This window comes from Pithys albifrons, chromosome 2 (genome assembly GCF_047495875.1).
Source record: "Pithys albifrons albifrons isolate INPA30051 chromosome 2, PitAlb_v1, whole genome shotgun sequence".
Taxonomy (NCBI): Eukaryota; Metazoa; Chordata; class Aves; order Passeriformes; family Thamnophilidae; genus Pithys; species Pithys albifrons.
This window is the reverse complement of record NC_092459.1, coordinates 64,902,774-64,925,699: the sequence shown is the minus strand read 5'-3', so window position 1 is coordinate 64,925,699 and position 22,926 is coordinate 64,902,774. Positions and strand designations below refer to the sequence as shown.

Genomic DNA, 22,926 nt, shown 5'->3' with positions numbered 1-22,926 from the left:
CAGGTCCTTGCCAGGATCCTGCTCCAGCGTGGGCCTCCCACGGGATCACAGCCTCTTTCAGACATCCAGCTGCTCCAGCAGGGTCTCCGCCATGGGCTACTGGTGGATCTCTGCACCCTGATGGTCCTCCATGGGCTGCAGGGGGACAGCTGCTTCACCATGGTCTGCATCACAAGCTGCAGGGGAACCTCAGCTCTGGTCCCTGGACCACCTCCTTCCCCTCCTTCTCCACTGATCTGGGTGTCTGCAGAGCTGTTCTCATGTTCTCACTCCGCCCTTCTCTGCTGCAACTTTGATTTGTGCAACAACTTTTTTCTCCTTATATAGTTATCCCCAAAGGCGTTGCTATCATTCCTGATTGGCTCAGCCTTGGCCAGTGGCACATCTGTCCTGGAGCCAGCTCGCATTGGCTCTACTGGTCAGGGAGGAAGCTTCTGGCAGCTTCTCCCAGAAGCCACCCCTGTAGCCACGCAGCTACTGAAACCTGGGAATGCAAACCCAATACCAAATCATGTTGGTAGGGGTTTTTGACACTAAAAATGGGATGCAACATGTTTTATCTTTAATACATGAAACTCTCCTCTTTAAAGTTTTACTCCCAAGTCAACAGTGATGGAGTACTCACTAAACAGAGGCATAAAGGAAGAGAAAATACCTGATGATTTGAAGTAGTATCAGAAGATTTTATGTTGGTATTCAGCTTCTGAATCAGGAAACAGAAAAGACCTTTAGCAGGACCTGAATTTCAAGTTAATAGTCAAAGATTATAATAATTTTTGAATAATTCTGGGTTGTAGTTTCCGTTATACAGAAATCACGTTCCTAAGATACGTAATGAAGAAGAGTTAAGAAGCGCCCTGTGAGTGCAGGTAGTTGGATGTGACCAGTTGCATAGCATGATGTGTTGTGAACAGGGATAGCAGTAGGAATGTGTATGTCAGTAGATTGTCTGAAATGTCTTTGTTTTCTTTGAGAATCATCTCGTGTGGTGTGTGATGTTCCTATTTTCACCAGGATTTATGTCACTGTAGTCAATGGAACCAAGTCTACATGGTAGCATAATTTATGGAGAGGGAAAACAGTTCTATGTGTTTGCTCTCAAAGTAAAAAAACCCTTTATGAAGGTGACACAGCATGTATTTTCTGGTAACAATAGCTGAAGATAACATCTTTTATAGAGACAAATAAAACCTACCCAGTCAAGCATTGAAAAGATAGTTCTTCAGAATGAAGGCTACATTCAGATGTTCATAGCTGTTTGTGTCCTCCCCTCTGGACCTTACAGAGTCTGGTCCACCTCTGTTTAGGCAGATGAATAGAAGTGGAGAAGAGGTGTTTCTTAGACGCTCTATGCAGAGGAATGTCTCCTTGCAGAGAAATACACCATTTGAGTGCTACATTTCATGTTCTCCCTTCGTTCTTTATTTTACCTATAAAATCAAAAGTAAAGCATCGTGCATGGCACATGAGACAACACAGGTATTTGCCTGCAGTAACGGAGTGTTTGATTGAAGGCTTTTGGGGGTGGTTGGTTGATTTGTTCTTGTTGGCATTATTTGACTCTCATTCGGAAGACCCATTTGAGAGATGACCCAGACTTGTTAAAGTTGCCATTATCAGATTAAGTTAATCAGGAAGTCTGGTAAATTAACTGGGAAGTTGGTTCTGGCAGTCAGAGCCAGAGATGAAGTCCCAGGTATCCATGTATCATCAGAACTGTAGAGATATTCAACATAATTCATAGAAATACTGTTGCTATAATAGGTCACCTATATTAGACACTGGTCCTTTAAATTTTATTTTACTATACTGCACCCTTTTTTACTATCAGTAGGAGCTATTACTGTTATACATTTACTATACTACAAGTATCCAGTGTAACACATCTCTGAAACTCTTGACAGCAGAATTTTAGACAAGTCCAATTAAAAAAACCCCATGAAAACAAAACAAAAAAGACCAAACTGACCTCTAAGTAATAGTTAATAGGCAAAGGAGCAAATATGTCAGTGGGGAGAAAGAGAAGCGTTTATTTACGGGGGGTAGAATACTTGTGGCTTCTAGGCAGCGTCTGTTGAGGTTTGGTGTGGATGCTTTGCGGGAAGCTGCACCGGGAAGGCATCACAGCAGCGGGCAGCGAAGCTGTGTGGAAAGCGACAATCGGAGCCTCTTTTCCCTTCGGGGCAGAGTACTGTAAAGGTTGAAGTGGCAGTTCTAAGAGGGACACTTAGAGGCAGTCCCAGGCACTCAGCAATAGGACAACGGGGCACCGGCTTAAGCTCTGCCAGGGGAAATTTAAGTTGGATATCAGAAGGAAATTCTTTACAGAGTAATCAGGCATTGGAATGGGCTGCCCAGAGAGGTGGTGGATTCACCATCCCTGAAGGTTTTTAAACTGAGATTGGACGTGGCACTGAGTGCCATGATCTAGTAAACGGACTGGAGTTGGACCAAGGGTTGGAGTTGATGATCTCGGAGGTCTTTTCCAACTCAATCGATTCTATGCTGGCCAGCGGTGGGCAGAGCCGAGCCGAGCCGAGCCAAGCCGAGCCACGCAGCAGGGCCGGCAGTGCCCGCCCCAGCCGGGCTGGCGGGGGCGGTCCGGGGCGGGGCCCGGGATGTCCGGGACGGGGGAGCGGCCGCGGGGTGCGAGAGGCAGCCAGCCCTCATTCATTCAGCCACTCTCTCTACCTCTCTGCACCCAGCCAGTTGTCGGGGCGGTGGGAGTGCGGCTGCCGCCCGGCTCCCTCCCCTTCGCCCCCGGCGGTCGGCGCTGCCCCGCGCCCTTGGGAGGATCCTTGGAGCGGGAGAGGGGCGCTTGCGGTGGGCAGTGTCGCTTGAGCCATGCTGGGGACAGTGACCATGGCGGGTAAGGCGGTGTGGCACAGCCGAGGAGGCGGCACACGCGGTTTTAGCCCCTCTCGGTTGAGTAGCGCCCTGGCTGTGCGGGCGCGGCATCCCCGGGGCCCCGAATCCCCCGGGTTTACTGACTCGGGATTTCCTGGCAGGGTGTTAGGAGTTAAAAGGGCTGCCTTAGGTATTTTTATATCAGTCGTTTCCAGGCGAAGGTTGCTAAAACTCTGGGACCTTCGATGTGGTTAGTATCTGCGATGTGTGGCTTTATGAAATGTGGCGGTGCTAACTGGGTGTTTCTCTGCAAGACCTGGTTATGACCTGATGACTGAAAGTGAAGAACAGAAAGAAAAGGCAGTGAGTGACTGCACTGGTGATGGCTGTTTTACGTTAATCAAGCAACAAGGCAATAAAATACCTTATGAGGTGAATTTCGTGAAACTGGAGGAAATATAGAAGTTAGCATCGTTTATATGGCGTAAAAATATTTGTGTGAGAGAAATGAAGCTGTACTGTATAGCTGTTTTACCTTAGCAAAGCGAAATCCAGAGTAGCACCATGGCTGGATGTGTGTGTACATGAGGGGAGCAGAATCCCAGCCTGTGATACCAAAAACTCGATGCTGTGTGCATTGAACTCTGCACATGCTAAGGAAATAGCACAGAAGCCACTGAAGTCTGAGAGCTAATACCATAAACTAATTGTGCTTTCTGAAATGATAAGAAGTTTTGGAGTAGCAAAGAACTGAAAGGAAAAAACAGCATCCGTGCACTGCTGAGTTTGCAGCAGCCTGTGTCTTTCACAGGCATTATGAAAATTTCAATACACAAACTCTGCTTTTTTCCCTTAAGATAACTAATTTGCATCAGAATTTCTCTTAGATTGATGATTAATGTCTTTTAACCATCTAGGAAGTCTTTAAGCCGTTGTATTAATTAAATAATTACTTACTTTCTTGTATTTTGTTTGCTAGAGCAAGTGAATGAATTCAACAATAGGGGGAGTTTATTCATGCAAAATACTTTAACTTTACAATACATGTTGACAACAAAGCCCGTAGAAGTGCGGCTCCATTTGGAGCGGGCCCTGGGGAGGACAGTACGTGATTGGAATCAGTTAGTAGCAGAGGAGATATCCTACTGCTGTTTACAACAGGGTTTTCATTAAACGCGATGTTTAATGAGCTTATCACATGCTGAGTCTCTTTCCTCAAGGGTTCTCTATTTTTTTTATTTCCTTTTATTGTTAGTAATTAAAGGTTAAACTGTTTTTCAAAAGCAATCTCTTTATAGGGTTGCACAGTTTGATCGTTTGAGGTTTTTCCTTATTTAATAATTCTTGTGGAAGAAATTTCGGATTTTCACTTCAGTACAGCTGCTTCTGTAGTATGTTTACAAGAACTGCGTCTAGCTCGTAGTGTGAGTTACCTTTTCTTGGAAGGGACGCAGAGTACCTCTGCTTGTTGGTATGCAGGAGTGTGTCTTAGGCTGTCCTCTGTCTCGTGCCTGCAGATGCGGCTCTATCTCCGTTGTGGTGAGTTTGTGGTGTTTACATTAGTCTTTATGTGGTCCTTTTGATAAAGTTCAATCTGGTTTTCATTGTGCATTTTCATTATTCATTAGGAGTCCTCAAAAATATCCCAGTGTTTACCGACCTATATTGCTTACTCTGTCCTTGTGGTTAGCAGAGCAGATACTTAGTTTTTTTCCTCTCAAATACCCAAGTGCTTGTGTTGCATCTATCTTATGCTTGGTGAATGCATTTTATTTTAAGAAGCAGAACCAAGCCACTGAACGTGAGATCTGGACAGTGTGTCTAACCATGAAATTTCATAAATATTTGTAGCATGCTGGTTTGGTTTCCAAACAGAACAGCTGGGCTGGTCTGAGAGCAGTATATTGTTGTGAGTTCATTTAATGAAGAATTTTAAGTTGCAGTAACTGTATATCCAAGCCATAGCTGATGACCCTTCTGGTTTAAATATAAACAAACAGAACCATCTTAGAAGAACTTTACTGTTTTCTGATTTTCAGTGATGTTTCTTAAAACATCAAAAGGAAAAAAGGAATGTCTTAAAATCCTGAATAAATTAAATACATAACTTTCCTTGCTGGAATGTGAGAAACTGGTCTCAAATTTGGAATTTGAAGCTCTGAATTGGAGCAGACAAGTACAGCTAAAGCAAAACCTTCTAAAAATAAAGATTTGTGAGGAATGTTATAGCATCACAGCGGAAATGATTGTGCTTTTTTTTAAGCTGCAGTTCTGTGAGGTTATGTATGATGATCTTTTCGGGGGACGTTGCTTTTTAAACGAGGTCTAAGCCATGAAAAATTGTAGCTATTTTGTAACTTTCCTCTTTTTTCCCATTTTTAAAAAAATGACACAAAAGTGTTTGAGATTTTAAAACTTAACTCTTCAGTTGCCACCCAAGTACCAGAGACTGAAGACTGAACTTACTGGTACTTGTTTCAAAAGCTGGTTGGAAAGCTCATGAATTGCATGTATGCACTGTGAGATTTAGTACAGAAAAATCGCTGTTAATCCTCCCTCATTATTTAGTTATTCTGAAAGAACTCCCTCCCTGCAATTAACGTGGCAAGTCAGTCCTTAGAAATAATTGACTGAATAGAATGGAGAAGGAAGTAGTATGTGCTTCCCACGAAAGAGCTATTAGTACATTAAAGTGGAACCAAATATGGTGTATAGTAGGCAAAGGAAGGAAGAATTTGTGAAAGATATTGTTAAGAAACAGCAATGTCACGGACCTTAAACCTGGTACTTTAAAAAAAATATATTAGAAGAGTAACATCTGGGCATATTTCTGTGTGATTTTGTTACTGCAAAGTGAGTGGTGTGTTTGTTTGATTTATGAAACCAACCCTCTGAAACTTGTGTTTAGAAGAATTAGAATTTGTGATTTTATGCCCAATTCTTACACTCTGCAAAGAAAACCTAAAAGCACAGATTGAATACTTTAGCATTTAAAACAAAACAATAACAAAAAAACCAATTTCACCAGTAATTCTACATACCTACTTTATTCTAAATAAATCTGTTCAGGGCAGTTTTTTCAGACACTGTAATTTCAGACTGTGTTTTGGTTTTTAATTACTTGTCTGTATCTTGATTTTGTCCTTTAATGTTTTTAATAGTAATTAGGAGAATTGTGCGGTTAACAGAAAACTGCATTTGACAAATACAAGTTTGGTGTATTATGGACCCTTGGTTCAAACTTGTTTTTTAATTGTCTTTGTGCCAAGCGAGTTTTAGAGCAGTAAGTGAGTTTTTTTGTTTGTTTGGTTGTTTTTTTACAAGTTGTATTCATAGCAAATGTAGATAGAACAGAGTAACATACCCCTTCAGAGTAAAATATCCCTTCAGCCTTATGGCTTCAGCATTTGCTTTTGCTCATGCAAGTCTACTGTGAGAGTCTTGTGTGTGTGACCAAAAGGACAGTTTCGCCCTAAATACTTAAACACTGATTAAATGAAAATGGCTCAAAGTCTTCTGGAGCCTTTCAGTGGCCAGTGGAGTTCATGAGGTGGGCGCTGGGTGTGTGTCACATCCATCTGAGAGATTGAGAATGTAGGGAATTCATGGAAAAAATCCAGCACTGTGCTGCAAATCCTTAGGGGGAAAAGTCAACCAACTCCAGATGTTGACATGGTTGACTGCGAGCACATGAAGTGCTGTGGGTTTAACTCTTGCAGTCTGAGTGCTTTTTTTTTCACTCTTGAGCAACTACCAGGGGAGAAACACATTTTCACTTCTGGAGAGAGATGAGCTGGTGGGAGTGGTTAGGCTGCATTGCCAACTAACAGAAAAGTGTTTATTTCATTTTTAGTGGTTTGAGACAGGAATTCAGTCATTCTGAAAATACTAATTTTCCAACATCTGATCAGCATTCCTCTGATAAAACTGACATAAATTCTTACCATGGGCTGAGTACCTATGAAATTGTGAAATTAAGTACCTTTTGGTTCGTCCCCAAGACTGTCAGTTTCAAATATTTGTTTTAGAATAAGACAGAATGCTTGCAATTATTAAAACAGAAGTAGCACCTTGATTCAATTACAAATGTTTGAAAGGTTAACTGGCATGTAAGCAGTTAAAATAGAATTTCAGTGTTGGTTCTTAGCCACAGTTTATTTAAATAGCAAAGTGTATCGATTTTATGATTCCACCTTGATTTTTATCACTGCCTCTGGATATATTTTTATTGCATTCAATTCCCTGACTATCACGTAGCCAATGAAGTACAGCCTGCTCAAGAGAGAGCTAAAGAAATTGTATTCATATCAGTACTTTGCTGGGTTTTTTGTTTGTTTTCTGGGAGCTATTTTTGATGAGCCTCTCGTGTTTCTTTAAAGGTGCTTTCAAATCCACTGTATTAATTCGGAACATGCTACTTGTCATGCCAGAATACCTGTGGTAGTGACATGCCACAGTACTGTGGCCAACAATACTTTATGTAAATAATTCTAACCTTTCCAAGCTACTTGTGGTTTGCTTTGCATTCAGAAATGCACTGACAATTGTTTGAGCACTGCAATGTCATTTACAAAACCATCAGTAAAGAATCCAGCTGATAAAGTTCAGAGTGTACAGTTGATTTCTCTGGTCTTGTGTTTCAGTTGTGCCGCACTGAATATAAAACTGCAATTTGGGCTATAGGTTGTGAAAGTATAACTGGGATATATGTGGCACTGGAGTCTTGTCGCACAACAGTGGCAGCCTCCTGGCTGCCATGCAGGCAGATTTCCTGAATGGCATCTCTCCTCTCAAGTGCTGAAGAAAGGGGTCAGACATTCAGTTTAAAAGACTCTTCCAGGGATTTGAAATGTGAAAGAAGGAATCAAAGTAGAGACTGGGTACAACAGCAGCAGGTCACTTAACAGCTGACACCAGAATGTTATCTTGGGGACGAAATATGTTCTGGACAGGTTAAATGCTTTTTGTGGAAATGAAAGGGGTAGCACTTGGGCTAGGTCTGTAAGTATACCATCCATGCACTATGAGGGAGTGATGCAAGTGTGATGTGTGTACCATAGTTTCAGCTTTTAAGACTGGTATTAAAAAGCATTTAGTCAGTCAATATTTTTGGTAATTTTTCCCTTTGCAGTGTGCTCAAGGTACCATGTCTGCTGGACTTGCAAGGAAGATCTAATTACTGTCAGCCTGATTCAGTAATTTTGAAAGCTCATCAGAGCCTCTAAAGTCTGTGTTCTGTTTTTATGGTTGCATTTGCTATTTTAATGTTAAGTGATCAGTGTTTAATTTTGTAGCTAGTTCAGCCAGAAAAATAACTTTTTGTGCAAACAAGCTGAAGAATATATTAAAGTACTTGCTACTAAATAATTTTAAAATATGTGTATTTTGAAAATACTCTTTGAAGAAGTGCCTCTAACTTTGTGAGTTCCCATTAAGCCTTTAAAATTTTCTGTTATATTACACAGTCTTGTGGAAATGACAAGGACTTTACTTCTGGACCTAGAAATAAATGAACACAGATAAAAAAGAGGTTCCTTGGCTTTATCCATGTATACTCTCAACATACAGTGTTTGATTGATAAGAGTTACATTGCTTGTGGATGTTCTGGTGTTTGCAAGAGGTATATTACCAATGGAGTAAAAGTTCTGGCTTCTTCAGAAAAACTGGCTGTTTCTTCTTACCCTTTTCCCTCACAAATGACTCAGTTCAAACATCTCAATTTTAAAATGTTCAAGGAGTTAGGGTGTTAGCAGAGGTCAGACTTTTAAGTAATTTAGGAGTTAACAGTTGAAGTAAATAATTTTAAAGTGTTAGATAAAGGGAAAAACAAAAAGCTTTGCTTATATTGACTGAGAAACAACCAGTAGGCTGCTGATAGCAAAACAGAATTTTCCCTCTATGGAGCTATTAAAAACCAGTATCCATGTAGATTTTGTTTTGCTTGTTATGTAGCTAACATTTCAGCCTTATCTAAACCACATAGTCTGTGTGTTTCTGAAGAAGCAGCCCTTCCTAAAGGGGACACAGGCAAGCAGAGTTGGCATCTAGACTGTGAGGGACCTCTGGAGATCAGGTGGTCCAGCAAAGCAGGACGAACTGCAGAGTTAGAGAACACTTAAAGGTGGTTCAAATAAAAACTAAACCATGTTGGGGAATTGGATGATGCATGTACATTTGAAAGCTGTCTCTTTCTGCCTTTGGCCATCAAAGAAGGACATGTACAGCTTGAAAGAAAGGCACCATGCCTTCTCCCAGGACGTTGCTGTTTAACATTCAGTATTTTTCAAATATTTTTATTTTTTCATCTTGGCACACCAAGAAGTTTGGTCAGAGAGAAGCATACATTCCCTTGTGGCCTTGCACTTTCACCTGTTGCACAAAATCAAAGGTCGGGAAGAGAATTAAACTGAAATCCTAGCAGCATCCAGGCCCAAGAATCTCTTGGTGTCTTGAATGTGCCATAGATTTAATTTACATGTCACTCTGTGAACTTGGGTAGGTCATGGCCAGAGGGAGAGAGAATATTTAAATTTTCCCAGCAAGACTGAGAGAGTGGTTGCCAGTGACCTGAAGGAAAATCTCAAACTGAGCTCAAGAAAGAGATAATGCAAGCACAGACATGTGTGCAGTGGAGGATTTTACCTTCTTGCATAGTAACAACCTCATTATTTTTAAGCTATGTGGAGTTGCTGTAGATGAGGTTTGTGTGGCTATAATGGTGATGTAATGCGTGGGAGAATTCCAAGATTCATGATCTTTAAAACAATACATTATACTATAAGTGTTTTGTGGGGGTTACAAGTTTTCAGAAAAACAGGTAATTTCCCATGGGTGTTTTCACATCTTGCTTTTCTTTTGGGACAGAGCTATAAAAGGAGCTTTCTTTCCTTGTCATTTTAGGTCAACAGGCTTTATTTGGGTGGTTTTTTGTGGTTTGCTTTTTGGTTTGATTTGTTCGGGCATTTGTGTGGGGTGTTTTTTAGGGGCAATTGTTTAATTTGTTTGGCATGGGGTTTTCTGTTTGTTGGGAGTTTTGTTGTTGTTCCTTTTTCCTCAGAGGCGTGTGTCTGCATGGTAATGGTTGGTACCTGAGCTTTGCTTCAGGAAGAATTACATATATTATTCTGTATAGTCTATGAGTAATGATAGGATAGAAATACATTTTTTCTTGCATAAGTTTGCCTTGCAGTAAAAAAACCCAAACAAACCAACAACACAAAAAGAACTGTAGAAGCAGGTAAGAGAAGAGAATATAAGCTTGAAAGGTGCATTTGCAAATAAGCTTTGGAAAGAATCATACAATGGTATGAGGAAGGAAAGTCATTATAGTAATCATAGAACAAAAACTAGTCCTTAAAACGTAATAGTAGCACATAGAAGAGGCACACAGATTGTAGAACAATTATGTTTATGAAATTGATAAAAATGAAAAAATATATTAAGGTATAATATAACATTAAATTGAGAAGGAAATTAACTGGGGTTTTTTGTTGTTGTTTAAACAGTTGGACAAACAGAACATTCCGATGTAACTTTGAAGGAAAACACTGAAACTGTGGAGACAAATCCATCTGACTCAAGCACCAAGGACAGTGTAGATGCTGAGAAAGAGGATGCTCATTCAATTAAGCAATTGCCAGCTTTGGAAGAAGATGCAGAAGACCACGTGTCTGAGCCACAGTCTTATGATCTGGGTTTTAAAAAAGTTTTTAAATTTGTTGGCTTCAGATTCACAGTGAAGAAGGAAAAGACAGGAAAATCAGAACCGGTTCAACTGCTTACTGTAAAAAAGGAAACACAGGTCCCTGAAGGAGATGGTGATCAAAAAGGAGTCAGCTCAGAAGAAACAGTGGTGCCCGAGGATGCACTCTCTGCAGAAGACAACACCAAAGATGCACTGAAAAATGAAAAACCAGAAGATGAATCTCCTCAAATACCAGAAGCAAATGAGATTTGTTCTCAGTCGACTGCCTTAACTGCTGATACTGCATCACCATTAAGAAAACTGTTTACTCAAGGATGGACTGGATTTAGAAAAAAGAAGAGTTTTAGGAAGCCTAAAGAAGATGAGCAGCAGTCTCCTGTGAAAGAGGAGGAGCAAGAAAAAGAGGGGACATTAACAGATGAAACCATTGAAAAGGAGGAGAAATCTGATTTTGAGAAACAAGATCAAGAAAGGATTGTGACAGCGGTAACTATTGAAGCGCATGAGAAGGAGCAAACTGAAGATGAAAAGCAGGAGTCAGAAAAGACTGTGGCAGCCATTAGAGTAGAAGAAAGTGAGAAGGAAGAGCTGGTCAAGCATGATGAGCATGGAAAAAAAAGGGATCTAGCAGCAGCAGTTGTAAAAGAAAGTCAAGAGGAGAAAAAAGATGAAGATCAAGAAAGAAAGCTAGTGGAAGTCTCAGAAGATCTTGATAAAAAGGATGAGAAAACTGAAGAAGGAGAGAATGAAGGTGAGGTGACAGAGAAACCTCTAAAAAACAAAGCAGTGGTACCTCTTGTTGGTGACAGCGTGAATGGAGAATTGAAAACATCCTCAGAAGTCCTACCTGTGGGAGAAAAATTGGAGTCAACGGAGAAGTGTGAAATACCCTCTGAAGGGAAATTTGAAACAGGATCTCTGACAGTTGAAATTTCTAGTGAACAGCTTAAAAAATCTGAAGAAAGAGAAGAAGATAAACCTGTTACACTTGGGAAAGAGACATTAGATGAAAAAACAGAGGAAACAAAATTGAAAATGTCATCTACAGCAGAAGACATCACACAAGAGCAACCTCTGGATAGAACCACAGAGATGAAAGAAAGCAAAGAACATGAAACAAAACCAACTCCAAGTGCTCCTGGATCAAAATCCATTTCTACTTCTGGGCATTCAGTTGACACAGAGAATGATCATCAGTCAGTCAAACCCAGTGAAGAAGGTCTACAGGAGAAAACTGGCATAGTTACAACTGATACTGGCAAACCAGAGGACGTAACCATGGGAGTGAGTTCTGAAGAGGCAGCTGAAAAAAAGCCTCTGGAAGGTATCACAAATGAAGCTGAACTCCTGTCTTCTCAAGAAAAGACTAAACTACAAGGCAGCCCTTTAAAGAAACTCTTTACAGGTACTGGATTAAAAAAACTCTCTGGAAAGAAGCAAAAATGCAAAAGAGAAGAATCTAAGTTAGGGGAACAAGGTGAACCAGTTCAGCACTTATCAGATTCCCCAGATAGCCCAGAGGAACAAAAGGGAGAGAGTTCTGCTTCTTCTCCTGAGGAGATGAATGAAATTCCTTTGTTAGAAAAATCTGCAGATGGAATGCAGGGCACTGAAAATGAAGATGCTACAATTCCAGATTTGGAGCGAAAAAGAGAAAGTGTTACACCCTGGGCATCATTTAAAAAGATGGTGACTCCCAAGAAACGTGTCAGAAGACCTTCTGAAAGCGATAAAGAAGATGAAATTGATAAGACAAAGGGTGTTTCTATGTCTGCAACTGAAAACCTTGTTGATGAAAATCAGGGAGAAATAAAAGAAAATGGGATTGACCAAAAACCAGAAAAAACTACAGAAGAGCCCAAAAGAAAAGTTGACACTTCTGTGTCCTGGGAAGCTTTTATATGTGTAGGTTCTTCAAAGAAAAGAGCCAGGAAATCATCATCGTCTGATGAAGAAAGCCAAAAAGTAGAAGAGCCTGGACAGAGCAAAGAAACAGCAACAGACACAATTCTAACTAGTTCTCAGGAGAGTGATCAAGGACAAGGGAATTCTTCCCCAGAACAAGCTGGAAGCCCATCTGAAAGTGAAGGTATTTCAACATGGGAATCATTTAAACGGTTAGTCACTCCAAGAAGAAGATCCAAAACCAGAATGGAAGAGAGAACAGAAGACTCTGTTGTGGGATCTAGCCTGGAGCATTCAACATCAGATGGTGAGCCTGGAAAAGATGAATCGTGGGCTCCCTTTAGAAAACTGATGCCTGGGCGTAGGAAGAAGAAGTCAGATGGAAAGCCAGAACCAACTCACCTTAAACAAGCAAGAGAAGACATGGCAGAAACAGCTGAAGAAGATTCTGATATTCCAGCTGTTGTTCCTTTATCTGAATATGAAGCAGCAGAGCAGGAGAAAATTGAGGCCCAGCGAGCAAAAGATACTGAATTGATCAGAGAACGAACTTCAGAGGAAGAGAGAGCAGAAAAATTAGAGGAGACCCTGAGGACTGAGCAAGGATATGAAGGGCTGGTACATGCAGTTGCTGTTACTGTTGTGGAAGGGGAAAGGGCAGTAACCAGCATTGAGGAAAGGTCACCCTCTTGGATATCTGCTGCTCTGACCGAGTGCATTGAGCAGGCAAGAGAAGATGAAGAAACTCTGAAAACAGCTGAATCAGATGTTATTGTGGAAGATGCAGTGGCAGCTGCTAAGACAGCACCAGAGATGAGAAAGGATGTGGGTGATGACACCACAGCAAGTGAGGTGGAGCTAACTTCAGAAGCAGTGACAGCTCTGGAGACAGCAGAAGTTTCCTGTGCTGAAGAAACAATGGAAGTGTCCCTTGCCGAGGAGACAACTGAGATGGTTTCTGCTGTTTCACAGTTGTTAGAAACCCCAGATACTACAGAGGAAGCTACACCTGTACAAGAGGTAGAGGCCACTGAACAAAATTTGAAAGAATTAGACAAACAGACACAAAAAGTTCTTCATGAAGTTGCTGAGAGAGTAAAATCAGCAGATGTAACACAGCTGGTTAATGAAAGAATCGTAACAGAAACTATAATCACAACAGTACAGGGACTTGAGTCAGAAATGAAAGGTGATGCTAAAGATGGGAAGGTTGTAGGCCAGGAAATTGTTTTGCTTGAACAGTCCTTGGAAAAAGGAGAAAGTGAGGAGGATGGCCTCCAGCCCCAGCAAAGTGCAGGGACCATTCAGGGCCAAAACAAAGTCAAAGAGAGTGTTTTACACGAAGGTTCAGAGAAAAATGAAATACCTGCTGCAATGGAAGAAAGCACAGAAGGATGTGAAAATGTCGATGTATTGAGAGATGAAAGCCAGTGTCAGGAATGTGATGAAGCAGTTGTAGAAGACCTAGAAGAAATACACAAAGTGCAGAGAACAGTAGAGGAACCTTCTTCACAAGACAGAGAGTTTAACAGCATGAAAGCTGTCACTCCTCAGGAAGAGCTGTTTGCAAAGCAGGAGTCTTCAGAACAAGAGAAACTGCACGTAACAGAGTTGACAGTAGATGGGACAAGAGGTGAATGTGCTCCAGAAGGACAGACTGCAGTAAGTATTACATATAACACAGAGGTTGATTTGTCAAAAAAATCAGCAAGTGTTAGGTATTATACCTAATTTACAACCAGATTGTGGGCATACTACTGTCAATGACTGCCCTTGTGCAGGCTGAAACAACTGAAACTTCATTTCCAGTGAGAATCAGGCTCAGATCTCCAGAAGCAAAAGCCACTGAAGCTTGTGGTGGGGTGCAGTGGGGTGGATGTGATGCCTAAAGAAATGAAGTGGTGATGGTGTGTATGGATCTGAAGGTTCTGAAACAACTGCTACTAGGGCTCCTGCATAGCACAGAGTGACACAAGATGAATGCCTGAGATACAGATGTAATCCATGTGATACCATACACAGTGGCTGGTATTTTCAGTAGTAGGCAGAAAGACAGTTGTAGCTGAGGTACGTCTGCAAAGGGAGGACATGAAATAACACCATTATCTGTAGCTTTAAATGCTGCAGTTATTTGGCTAATGCATTCCTACCTTCTTCCCTGTCTCCCCACCATCTGCCTGGCTTAGTCTTTGTTTCAAGTGCTGCTGGCTTTTTGTTGCTTTAGGCTGCCCTAATGAATTGTCCTCAGAAACTGAACACAAGCTGGGACCTTGGTGAGCCACTAATCTTGGTGTCATCCCAAGATGCTCTTCCTATAACTTTTGTTCTTTTGGGTGTTCTTGTGCTTTTCCACCTAGAACATTGCTGGTCACTCCCTGCTGTACCCTTTTTCACAGATTTGTTGTAATTCTCCTCAGGTGCAGGACAAGACAGAGGACGAAACCTATTCCTTGGAACTTACAGCTGCAGAGCCCATGCATCTTGAAGGAGAGGGCAAAACCCTCATTTTGGTCCCTGTTAAACCTGAAAGACAAGATGAAATTCCTGACTCAAAAGAGCAAGTTTGTACTAAAGCAGTTCCTAGCATGGCACCTGCCCTGAGAGAGGAAGATGATGCTATGCTTGTGGGAGTAAAAAGCATAGAAGCCACAGTTCCTGAGGTTCCACTGCAGAACAAGGTGAAACCTGCTGCCCTTCATTCAGAAACAGTTGGCTCAGAAGCAGCTGCAGATGCTGAGCAAAGTCTGAGTGATGGGGCTGACAGGGACATTGCAGCAAAAGATTCTGTGCCCATCCTAGAGCCACAATGCAGGGAGAAAATGACTGAAATCCCCTCCCGGAGGGATGAAACCAAAGGTGGCAAAATGGAAGATGCTATACTCGAATCTGAAAAATACTCAGAGAGCCCTACCACTGATGCTGAGGTTCCCACCCCGATTGAAGCAGTCAGTGTATCTAATTTAGCATCAGCATGCTCAGATATTGTTGATAATGGAAGCACTGTCATCACTGATATAAGTCCCAAAAAATTTGAAACATCCAGAAGCTTGGCTGAAGAGGATACTCTGGAAAAAGAACAAGAACTTGTAGAAACCTTGAACTGTCAAGGCTTTCAGAAAGAAGATAACAAAGATGAGCAGTTGATGGAAGGAGCCAAAGAAGTGTCTGAATATGGAAAGCAGGAAGCTGTGAGAGGTGATGAATGTTCAACTGCTGTCCAGCAAGAGGTTTTCATTGTACAAGAGGAAGGCTCTGACTCAGCCTTCCCACAGGCCAAAAGCTTGGAGGCTCTGAAAACACCTGTGCCTCCAACAGCTGCAGCAGTTGAAGAGCATATCATGGCAGAAACTGTGACACCCACAGATGTGACAGCCAGAACTGTACAGCCATTGGCAACCACACCAGAGCAAATGGCTTCTGAAGAGGTCCCAGTTAGTACTACAGACTGTTCAGGTTGTGAGACTGCAGGGCTTGGTAGGGCTCTTGCAGAGGCACCCGAGACTGAAGTAACTCATGCTTCCATGAATGGAGTGTCAGAGGAGCAAGAGAGGCCCCAAAGCACTGGGCAACCCAAACAAAATGGTATTCCTTTCAGTCACAGTCTGTCTCGTAGCCACCCAGAATTTGAGAAGCATGTTGTTCAGTCTGTGATTATAGAGTCCCAGAGTACAAAAATTGTATTGAGTGCCATCCAGTCAGCTGTTCACAAACTTGCGGAAACAGAAGAGTCGGCTGCCTTTCAGTCAGAGCAGAGCATGAAGTCCACAGGGAAAAGCCCATCAGATAAAAATATACATGAACTTCTGGGAAGTATGCAGGTAGATCAACTTCCAGTGAAAGAGGAAGAGATAAGAAGTAAAGAACAAGAGCTCCAGCAACCAAGCATAGTGAAATCTACTACTTTAACTGAGTCTGCAGAAATTCATGCAACTGTAGAAAAAACAAAAGATGTGCTTTTAACTTCTGAGATGCTGAAAGATGGACCAAGTCAGAATTCCTTAACAGTCGTGACTAGCCCTGAAGACATTCCAAGGGAAAGTGTGATACTTCAGAAATCAACACTAGAACAAAATACTTCAGAAGATTCAACCAAAGACCCCCTAAACATGCACCCACCAAAATTAAGGGAAAAAGAAGTTGGGCACATAATGGAAATCTCAGACCAACATACAGGTCAGCAAACATGCAGAGAAAATGAAGAACAGCAATATCACCAGTCAGTGGAAGATGGAAAAACACAGATGTGGGAGGATGATAGTTGCCAGGAAGGAACATCTTGTGATAGACAAAGTCAGAACTCGGTGGCTCTGACGCCTTGAATGTAAGTAGCATTTTTAGCCAGTAATCTTTTTTTTTTTTGCAAGATAGTTCTTAGGGTCTCCAAAACTCTTCTCTCTAATGTGGTGTGGGTTTGCGTTTTTTTTTTTTTTTTAATTATTCTGCTAAAGGGCTACTCTCACTTTAAGGGCCTTTGACTTGGCCTGTAGTTGAGCATGATATTTCTGGGAGGTAGAAAATGTACTGTCCAATTTTCCTGGATAGGCATCCATATGACACATTTAATGTATGGGTTTTAATCCACAAACACACTTCGCTAACAAAGCTCTCTAAAGGATGTGAGTGTTGCCTTCCATGGTAAACCTGGAATGCGTCATGTACAAAGCTTTTTGCACTTAAATCAGAATGACAAATGATAGGTATAAACTCTCCCCAGGATATATGCTGCACTTGCTTTACTAAGTAGTGAGACCTTTATCCCCGTCTTTGAGAACTGCATAGGAAAATATGATGTTCTTGAGAGAGTAAGTTATTATCACTAAAGCTTTTTTACTGTTGTCTTTCCTCCAGATGCAGCATTTGGAGAGATGCCAGTCCTAGAGAACAACCGACAATCCTGCAACAGAACCAGGAGCTTTATTCACTACCCTTTCTTCTTGGATGTTGACATCTGTTCCTTTGAAGACCTTGCCTTGTCATTCCTTTTAAAAAACAATGCCTTTAATTGGCTGTATCCACACCCGTGTTCCATCTGAAGGTCATTTGTCTCTGCCCAAAACAATCCATTTAGACTGGAGATGCACCACTGAGAGAATGGGCAGACCACCAGAATTTGCGCCACAGTTATTACTGTCCCCTCACTTCAAGTGTGTCTTGTCTGTCCCATTTCCTTGCTTCCCTTCACTCCTCCCTGAATCCCCCTCCCTTTCTGCAGTCTCCTTTTTTCCCCCCACATCTTCCTTAGCTGCCTTGATCTGACCTATGAGTGGCTGTAGATGCTGTTCAGCTTGTATGTGAGTGGAGGGAGGAGGGCTGACTGAGGAGAACACATGAGACTCCTGGCTCCGTAGCAAATATGTCTATCAAACAGCAGGAACTGGATCACGCACAAATTGTTGAGCAAGATGCTCAAGTTTGCTGCCTTTCAGTCCCGTTCAGGTATCTCTGTCCATCCTTCAGTTGTATTTGTGTAGGCCCGATTTAGTCAGAAATTATTTCTACAGTGTAGCTTGAAAGGAGGTTGAGAATACCCTTTTGTTCCAGACTTCAGGTCTCAGGACTGGACTGTAATGTATTGAATATTTATATGTATGTGTTAAACCCAGTTCTGATTTTAATGTAGAGCTATGATACTTCTGTACTGTTTAGGTGTACCCTTAAATAAATTTTGTAGAGTAGCCTGGAGAGGAAATTAATACTATTGGAGTGGAAATTGATAACATGTAGTTTCCTATTTATTGTTCCAGGTTTTTCCCCTTGTAAAATCTCTCAAAAATTTGGCTGTCTTGCTTTGAATATTTATATGTATATCCTAAACCCAGTTCTGATTTTAATGTAGAACTATAATACTTCTAAAGACAAAAGGAGAGCCCTGACCTATGTCAGATCTACTGATCACTTCTACTTGCAGTCCTCCAGACATACCATTTTGCTGTCACCTTGTACCACAGCCTTTGTGTCTCACCGCTCTTATTCCAGTGTCTGCTAATTTCTGATCATTGCCCCGTCTAACCCCAAGTCTTTCCCTATACCTCTGCTGTCTGACATCTTTACTGCATAAACAATTCCTCATTTCCCAACCCCTGCCTGAACTGCTTTCCCACTACAGCATTTTCTGAAATCCTCCTCACTCCTATCAATTCTCTGTCTTTTCTGAGGCAGGAATAGGAAGGAGGGTAAGGGCTTGGTGATGAGTTCTGCCTTGAATTGCAAAAAACTGATGAGATCTTTGACATGCCAAGGTCTTAAAAACCTTGACATAAGGTGGATTGGACTGACAACAGCTGTAGACTAGAATGAGCAGGGTGATAGAAAGATGGTTAGAAGGCCCACGACTGAGAGTCCTGGATGCCTGTCCCCAACAGCAGTTGGTCCTCTCCTTTGTTTACATTAAAATCAAACAAGGGTACAAGTCCATACTTTCAGCTCTGATTCCTAAAGTGAAGGCTACAGGTCACATGTCGTGAAACCAGTGCCCATCAAGTTGAACAATGCTCACTATCTTACCTGTATAGTAATTTATTTTAAAATCAACTTTTAGTGTACAAATGCTTTTGTTACGGCAGGTGCCTGCCTCTCCTCGAGGCTGCATGTCCAGCAAGCAATGTGACTGACTGCACTGGTGTGATTGCACCGTCTGGTGCTGCCCTGCGTGGAAGCATCAAAAGATTTTTCCTTACCTCAGAGCAGATTATATAAATATTTAAAGCCAAACTATGTGGTTTCAAACAATCCAGTCTATCTCTGTCCATCATTAGCAGCAACTTTCCCCTTAGCTTTGGGCAATTCCAAAAACCTGGTTGAGTCCCACACATTTAAATTGGCTTGCAAGGTAATGATGCTCTTAATAACACCTCACAAGTGCAAACTTGGCTGAATTTGTACAAACTGTATACCTGTGTACCTTAAGCCATATTGCAATAACTGCAGCAGGTAAAACAAAATAACAGAAGCATGACCTGTGTAATCCTGATTCTTACGTTTGTAGCTCCAAAGCTGTTAATAATATGTAAAGTTAATTCTTGTCTGAACCTCATTTAAATAAAGCTAGCTTTACCACAATGTAAATTGTCTGTTGGTAGTAACTGGGCAGTCAGGGGCTTTAACTTGCCTTTAATCCAGGGCCTAGGTAATAAGCAATGCAACAAACTTAACTATAAAATGCAACAAACCAAACTATGAACCAAACACGAAAGCTTCTTATAACTGACAGCTATAAAAGCTACTGCACCCAAACCCACGCTAATGGTGCAAGGAGCATGCCTCCACAAAAAGTTACTACTTTGTTCCAGCATATTGCTTTGGCCTCTGATACTCTCTTTTGAGACTGTGACTTCTGGCTTGTGCTTAAAAGCTCGAAGCTTTCTCTAATCCAATGTATTGGGTTACCAAATTTGATTTTGTGTTTTTAAGGTAGATTTTCATTGATTAAATAAAATGCAACTACAAATTTGTTCTAATCTGTGTATGTGGTGTGGTTTTTTTTAGCTTGCCTAGTGGAAATTATTTTCTGATAGTTGCTTCATCTTCAGGAAGTTGTACTTGTTCCTGGGAATTCTTTTGTTGTTGACTGACAGTCAATCAGTCTTTGATTGGAATGAAATTATTTTAAGAATTAAAGTGATTTGGCTCTAAATATCTATAAAAAATGCATACTTCACAAGAAGCAGTAAGAATAAGGTACTTCAGAAGACTGGAGCATAAAAAGAACTCTGTTAAATTCAAGATAGTCAACAGTATTCAGTGAGCCAGAATGAAAAATTATCAAATCATATGCCTTGTTGTTGTGACTGAAGTATAAAAAAACTCCCAACAAAGTAGCAACATAAATCTCCACAAAAAGTTGGTCACAGGTTAGTAGATTAAGGATCTTGGGCCCATAACTGGTATCTTCTAAGCTCCCCCACTTCTGCTTAGTGAGGGTAAACTCCTCAGGGCACCTAAAATGTGGGCGTGCAGGTTATTTATGTTCACAGACCTCGGACTTCAGACACAAAGTTTTTCCAATTCTTTATGTTCTGTGGCTGAGGATGATTAGCAGCATTTGTATCTCAAAAGACTTGGTAGAATTCACACCTGAACTAATTTTTGTAATAATTTGTACCTTCCTATCTCAGCTAAGATGCTAAATCCCAGTATCTGCAAATACTTGGCTGCACTGGTCACAGCAGACACAGGGATGCTGGAATACTGCAGGATGTCTGTCCCTCTTGTTTTTGCATTATGTCAGGGAGCGCGCAGTGCAAGCACATCATACTGCTGTCCAGCTCTGGCATCTGGAGGTACAAATCAAACCAGCATTTCCCACAGACATTGTGCTCAAGGTGTACACAGCCTCTGCTGGTCCTTTTGCAAAGTTTATGCATTTATACTGTGCTGTTACTGGTTAACATGAAGTCTCTAATCAGGCATCTATCTAGGGATTGGAGTCCAAGCCTTTTGCATCCCAGGTAGGTTTGTGTGCTGTTTTCCCTTTTTTGCTAAGGCTGTTTTATTGGCAATAACTCAAGTATCCTGCCTGTTAGCTCAAGCTGTGGAAGCGAATCCCATGCAATCCAGAGCATATGGGAGGCAGCTGTGCTCTCTGAGGAACCTGCACAGCTTGGATACAGCAAGTGCCTGGGGATGGGCAGGCAGCTTGCCAAAAGCAGAGAGGATTCCTGAGATGGTCATGTCTGGATGCTGAGCACTGGATGTTTGTCATTCACGCTGCCACATGGGAGGGGAGTAGGACTGAGGAGGCTGAGGCCCTCCAAGGAAGGATATGGGTTGGAATGAGGAGCAATGTGGAGCAGAAGGCCAGTGGAATTGCTGTCACAGGGTTTGGAGTCCTGATTTTGAGGGGGTGAATGAGATGTGATAAAAAGGGATGACTCCTATCTCTGTGGATGTTTTAAGATGCTGCTAACAAGATGGAAGCTTAGTGACCACAATACTAACACCTGACTTAGAGCTGATGTTATCTCTAGTTGGACACTAAATTTAATCTTTACAAAAGTAAGAATGAAAGATGGGAATCTAATAAAGGACTCCTGTTCTGCTCCAATATACTTTTCAGAAAATACTATCAACTCCTTAAAATAGGAAGAACAGTTTCAAGAAGCATATCCTATTCCTTCTTGAAAATTACATCTGTTTCCAGAGTTTGAAAAGGTCACATATAATTATAGAATGATTATATGTGAATGAGCTGAGCTGAAAGGGACCTTAAAGATCATCTGGTTCCAACTGCTCTGCCATGGGCAGGGTAAGGATGATGAAGTGAATGAAGCAGAAGTCTGATATGCCATGGGAGCTGTGCCCTGGGGACAGTCTGTGGCAGGTTGACCCTGTTGTCAGTCCCTTCTTCAGATATGTCTCTGTGCTAGAGACATAGGCACCATGTCCATAGGAAGGACAACCAACATGATGCCTTTTCCTCTAAGGAGCTAGACAAGAGAGAATTGTGAAAAGCTGCAAGGCATTTACAAGCCAGCTGCTGTTCTGGAAGGCAGACATCCCAGGAAGCCTTCAGGAACCAGCCTGGCAGAAATCCTGGCCTCCTTCCCAGTGCAACTGCCCCCCTGGAGGATCTTCTGTATCCCCTCAGCCTTGAGAACTGTGGCCTCCTCTTCTCTGCACGAGCTCTCTGACTGCTTTGTGAGCAGGTTCCTTGTATTTTTATTAACTTCTGGGAGACTTTCAGCAGACAGTCCCAGAGTCAGTATGACAGTGGTGCCTGTCATTTCCCATAAAAACAACTGTATGAAGAAAGCATCACACATGACTGCCTGTACCAATATGTCTCCCTTTCACCATTCCAGGGGTAGCCATGAGTCTAACAGACAGAGAAAGGTGATGCTTAGCCAATATTTGAGGGTAGTGCATGCCCAGGGCTTCAGAATGCCCAGATCAAGGGCAACACAGTGTCCCAGGCTTTTCCCACTCCCTGCTGCATTGGGAGCAAGCAACTCTTAAGTGTTGAATGCTTGGGTGCCTGGCCCTGGCCACCAGCACTGGGATCACCTCATGTGTGCCAGGACGCTTGGCAAGAAAGACATCAAGGGGGGAGGACAAACCTGGGTGGAGGCTGACTGTGGGATTTGAAATCCACCTGCTTTTGTAGTTGAAAAAAGAGCAGAGTTTTCAAGGCTGGCTTGCTAAGGCCGAGGAGCCTGGAGGGTTACAGCTCTGAGGGGAGGCTGTGCTTGGGGAAGGTGGGGCAAGGGGCAAACAGCCAAACTGTTTGAGATACTGCCTGGCAAGGTAGTCATCCCTCAGACCCTGACAGCCATGTGGGTATTTATTCAGAGGTAGCTTTTCTTAGCACAAATCCATTTGGGTTTTTTCATCTCCCAACTGGTGTTTTCACTGTCATTTCATGAGCACAATACAAGGACAAATATAACCTGTCCATTATTCCGGAGCTGACACAACTCTTTTAAACTAGAATATTTGCTGAATAATGTTGAAAATAGCATTATTCTCTTTG

General features: G+C 41.9%; 1 protein-coding gene across 2 annotated transcripts in view; it reads left to right on the top strand.

Annotated features, from left to right (window-relative positions):
* AKAP12 (A-kinase anchoring protein 12) overlaps positions 1–19,904 on the top strand; it is a 31,538-nt gene extending 11,634 nt beyond the window's left edge. Inside the window, exons 1-4 of one of the 2 annotated variants that reach the window (XM_071549322.1) lie at positions 2,726–2,869; positions 10,354–14,120; positions 14,876–16,779; positions 17,307–19,904. In XM_071549322.1, coding sequence (XP_071405423.1) covers positions 2,845–2,869; positions 10,354–14,120; positions 14,876–16,777 — 5,694 coding nt within the window. In that variant the 5' untranslated portion in view covers positions 2,726–2,844 and the 3' untranslated portion in view covers positions 16,778–16,779; positions 17,307–19,904. Of the gene's footprint in view, positions 1–2,725; positions 2,870–10,353; positions 14,121–14,875; positions 16,780–17,306 lie in introns of those variants that run through there. The other variant, XM_071549321.1, reaches the window with a different exon arrangement.
* Positions 19,905–22,926: the final 3,022 nt, after the last annotated feature.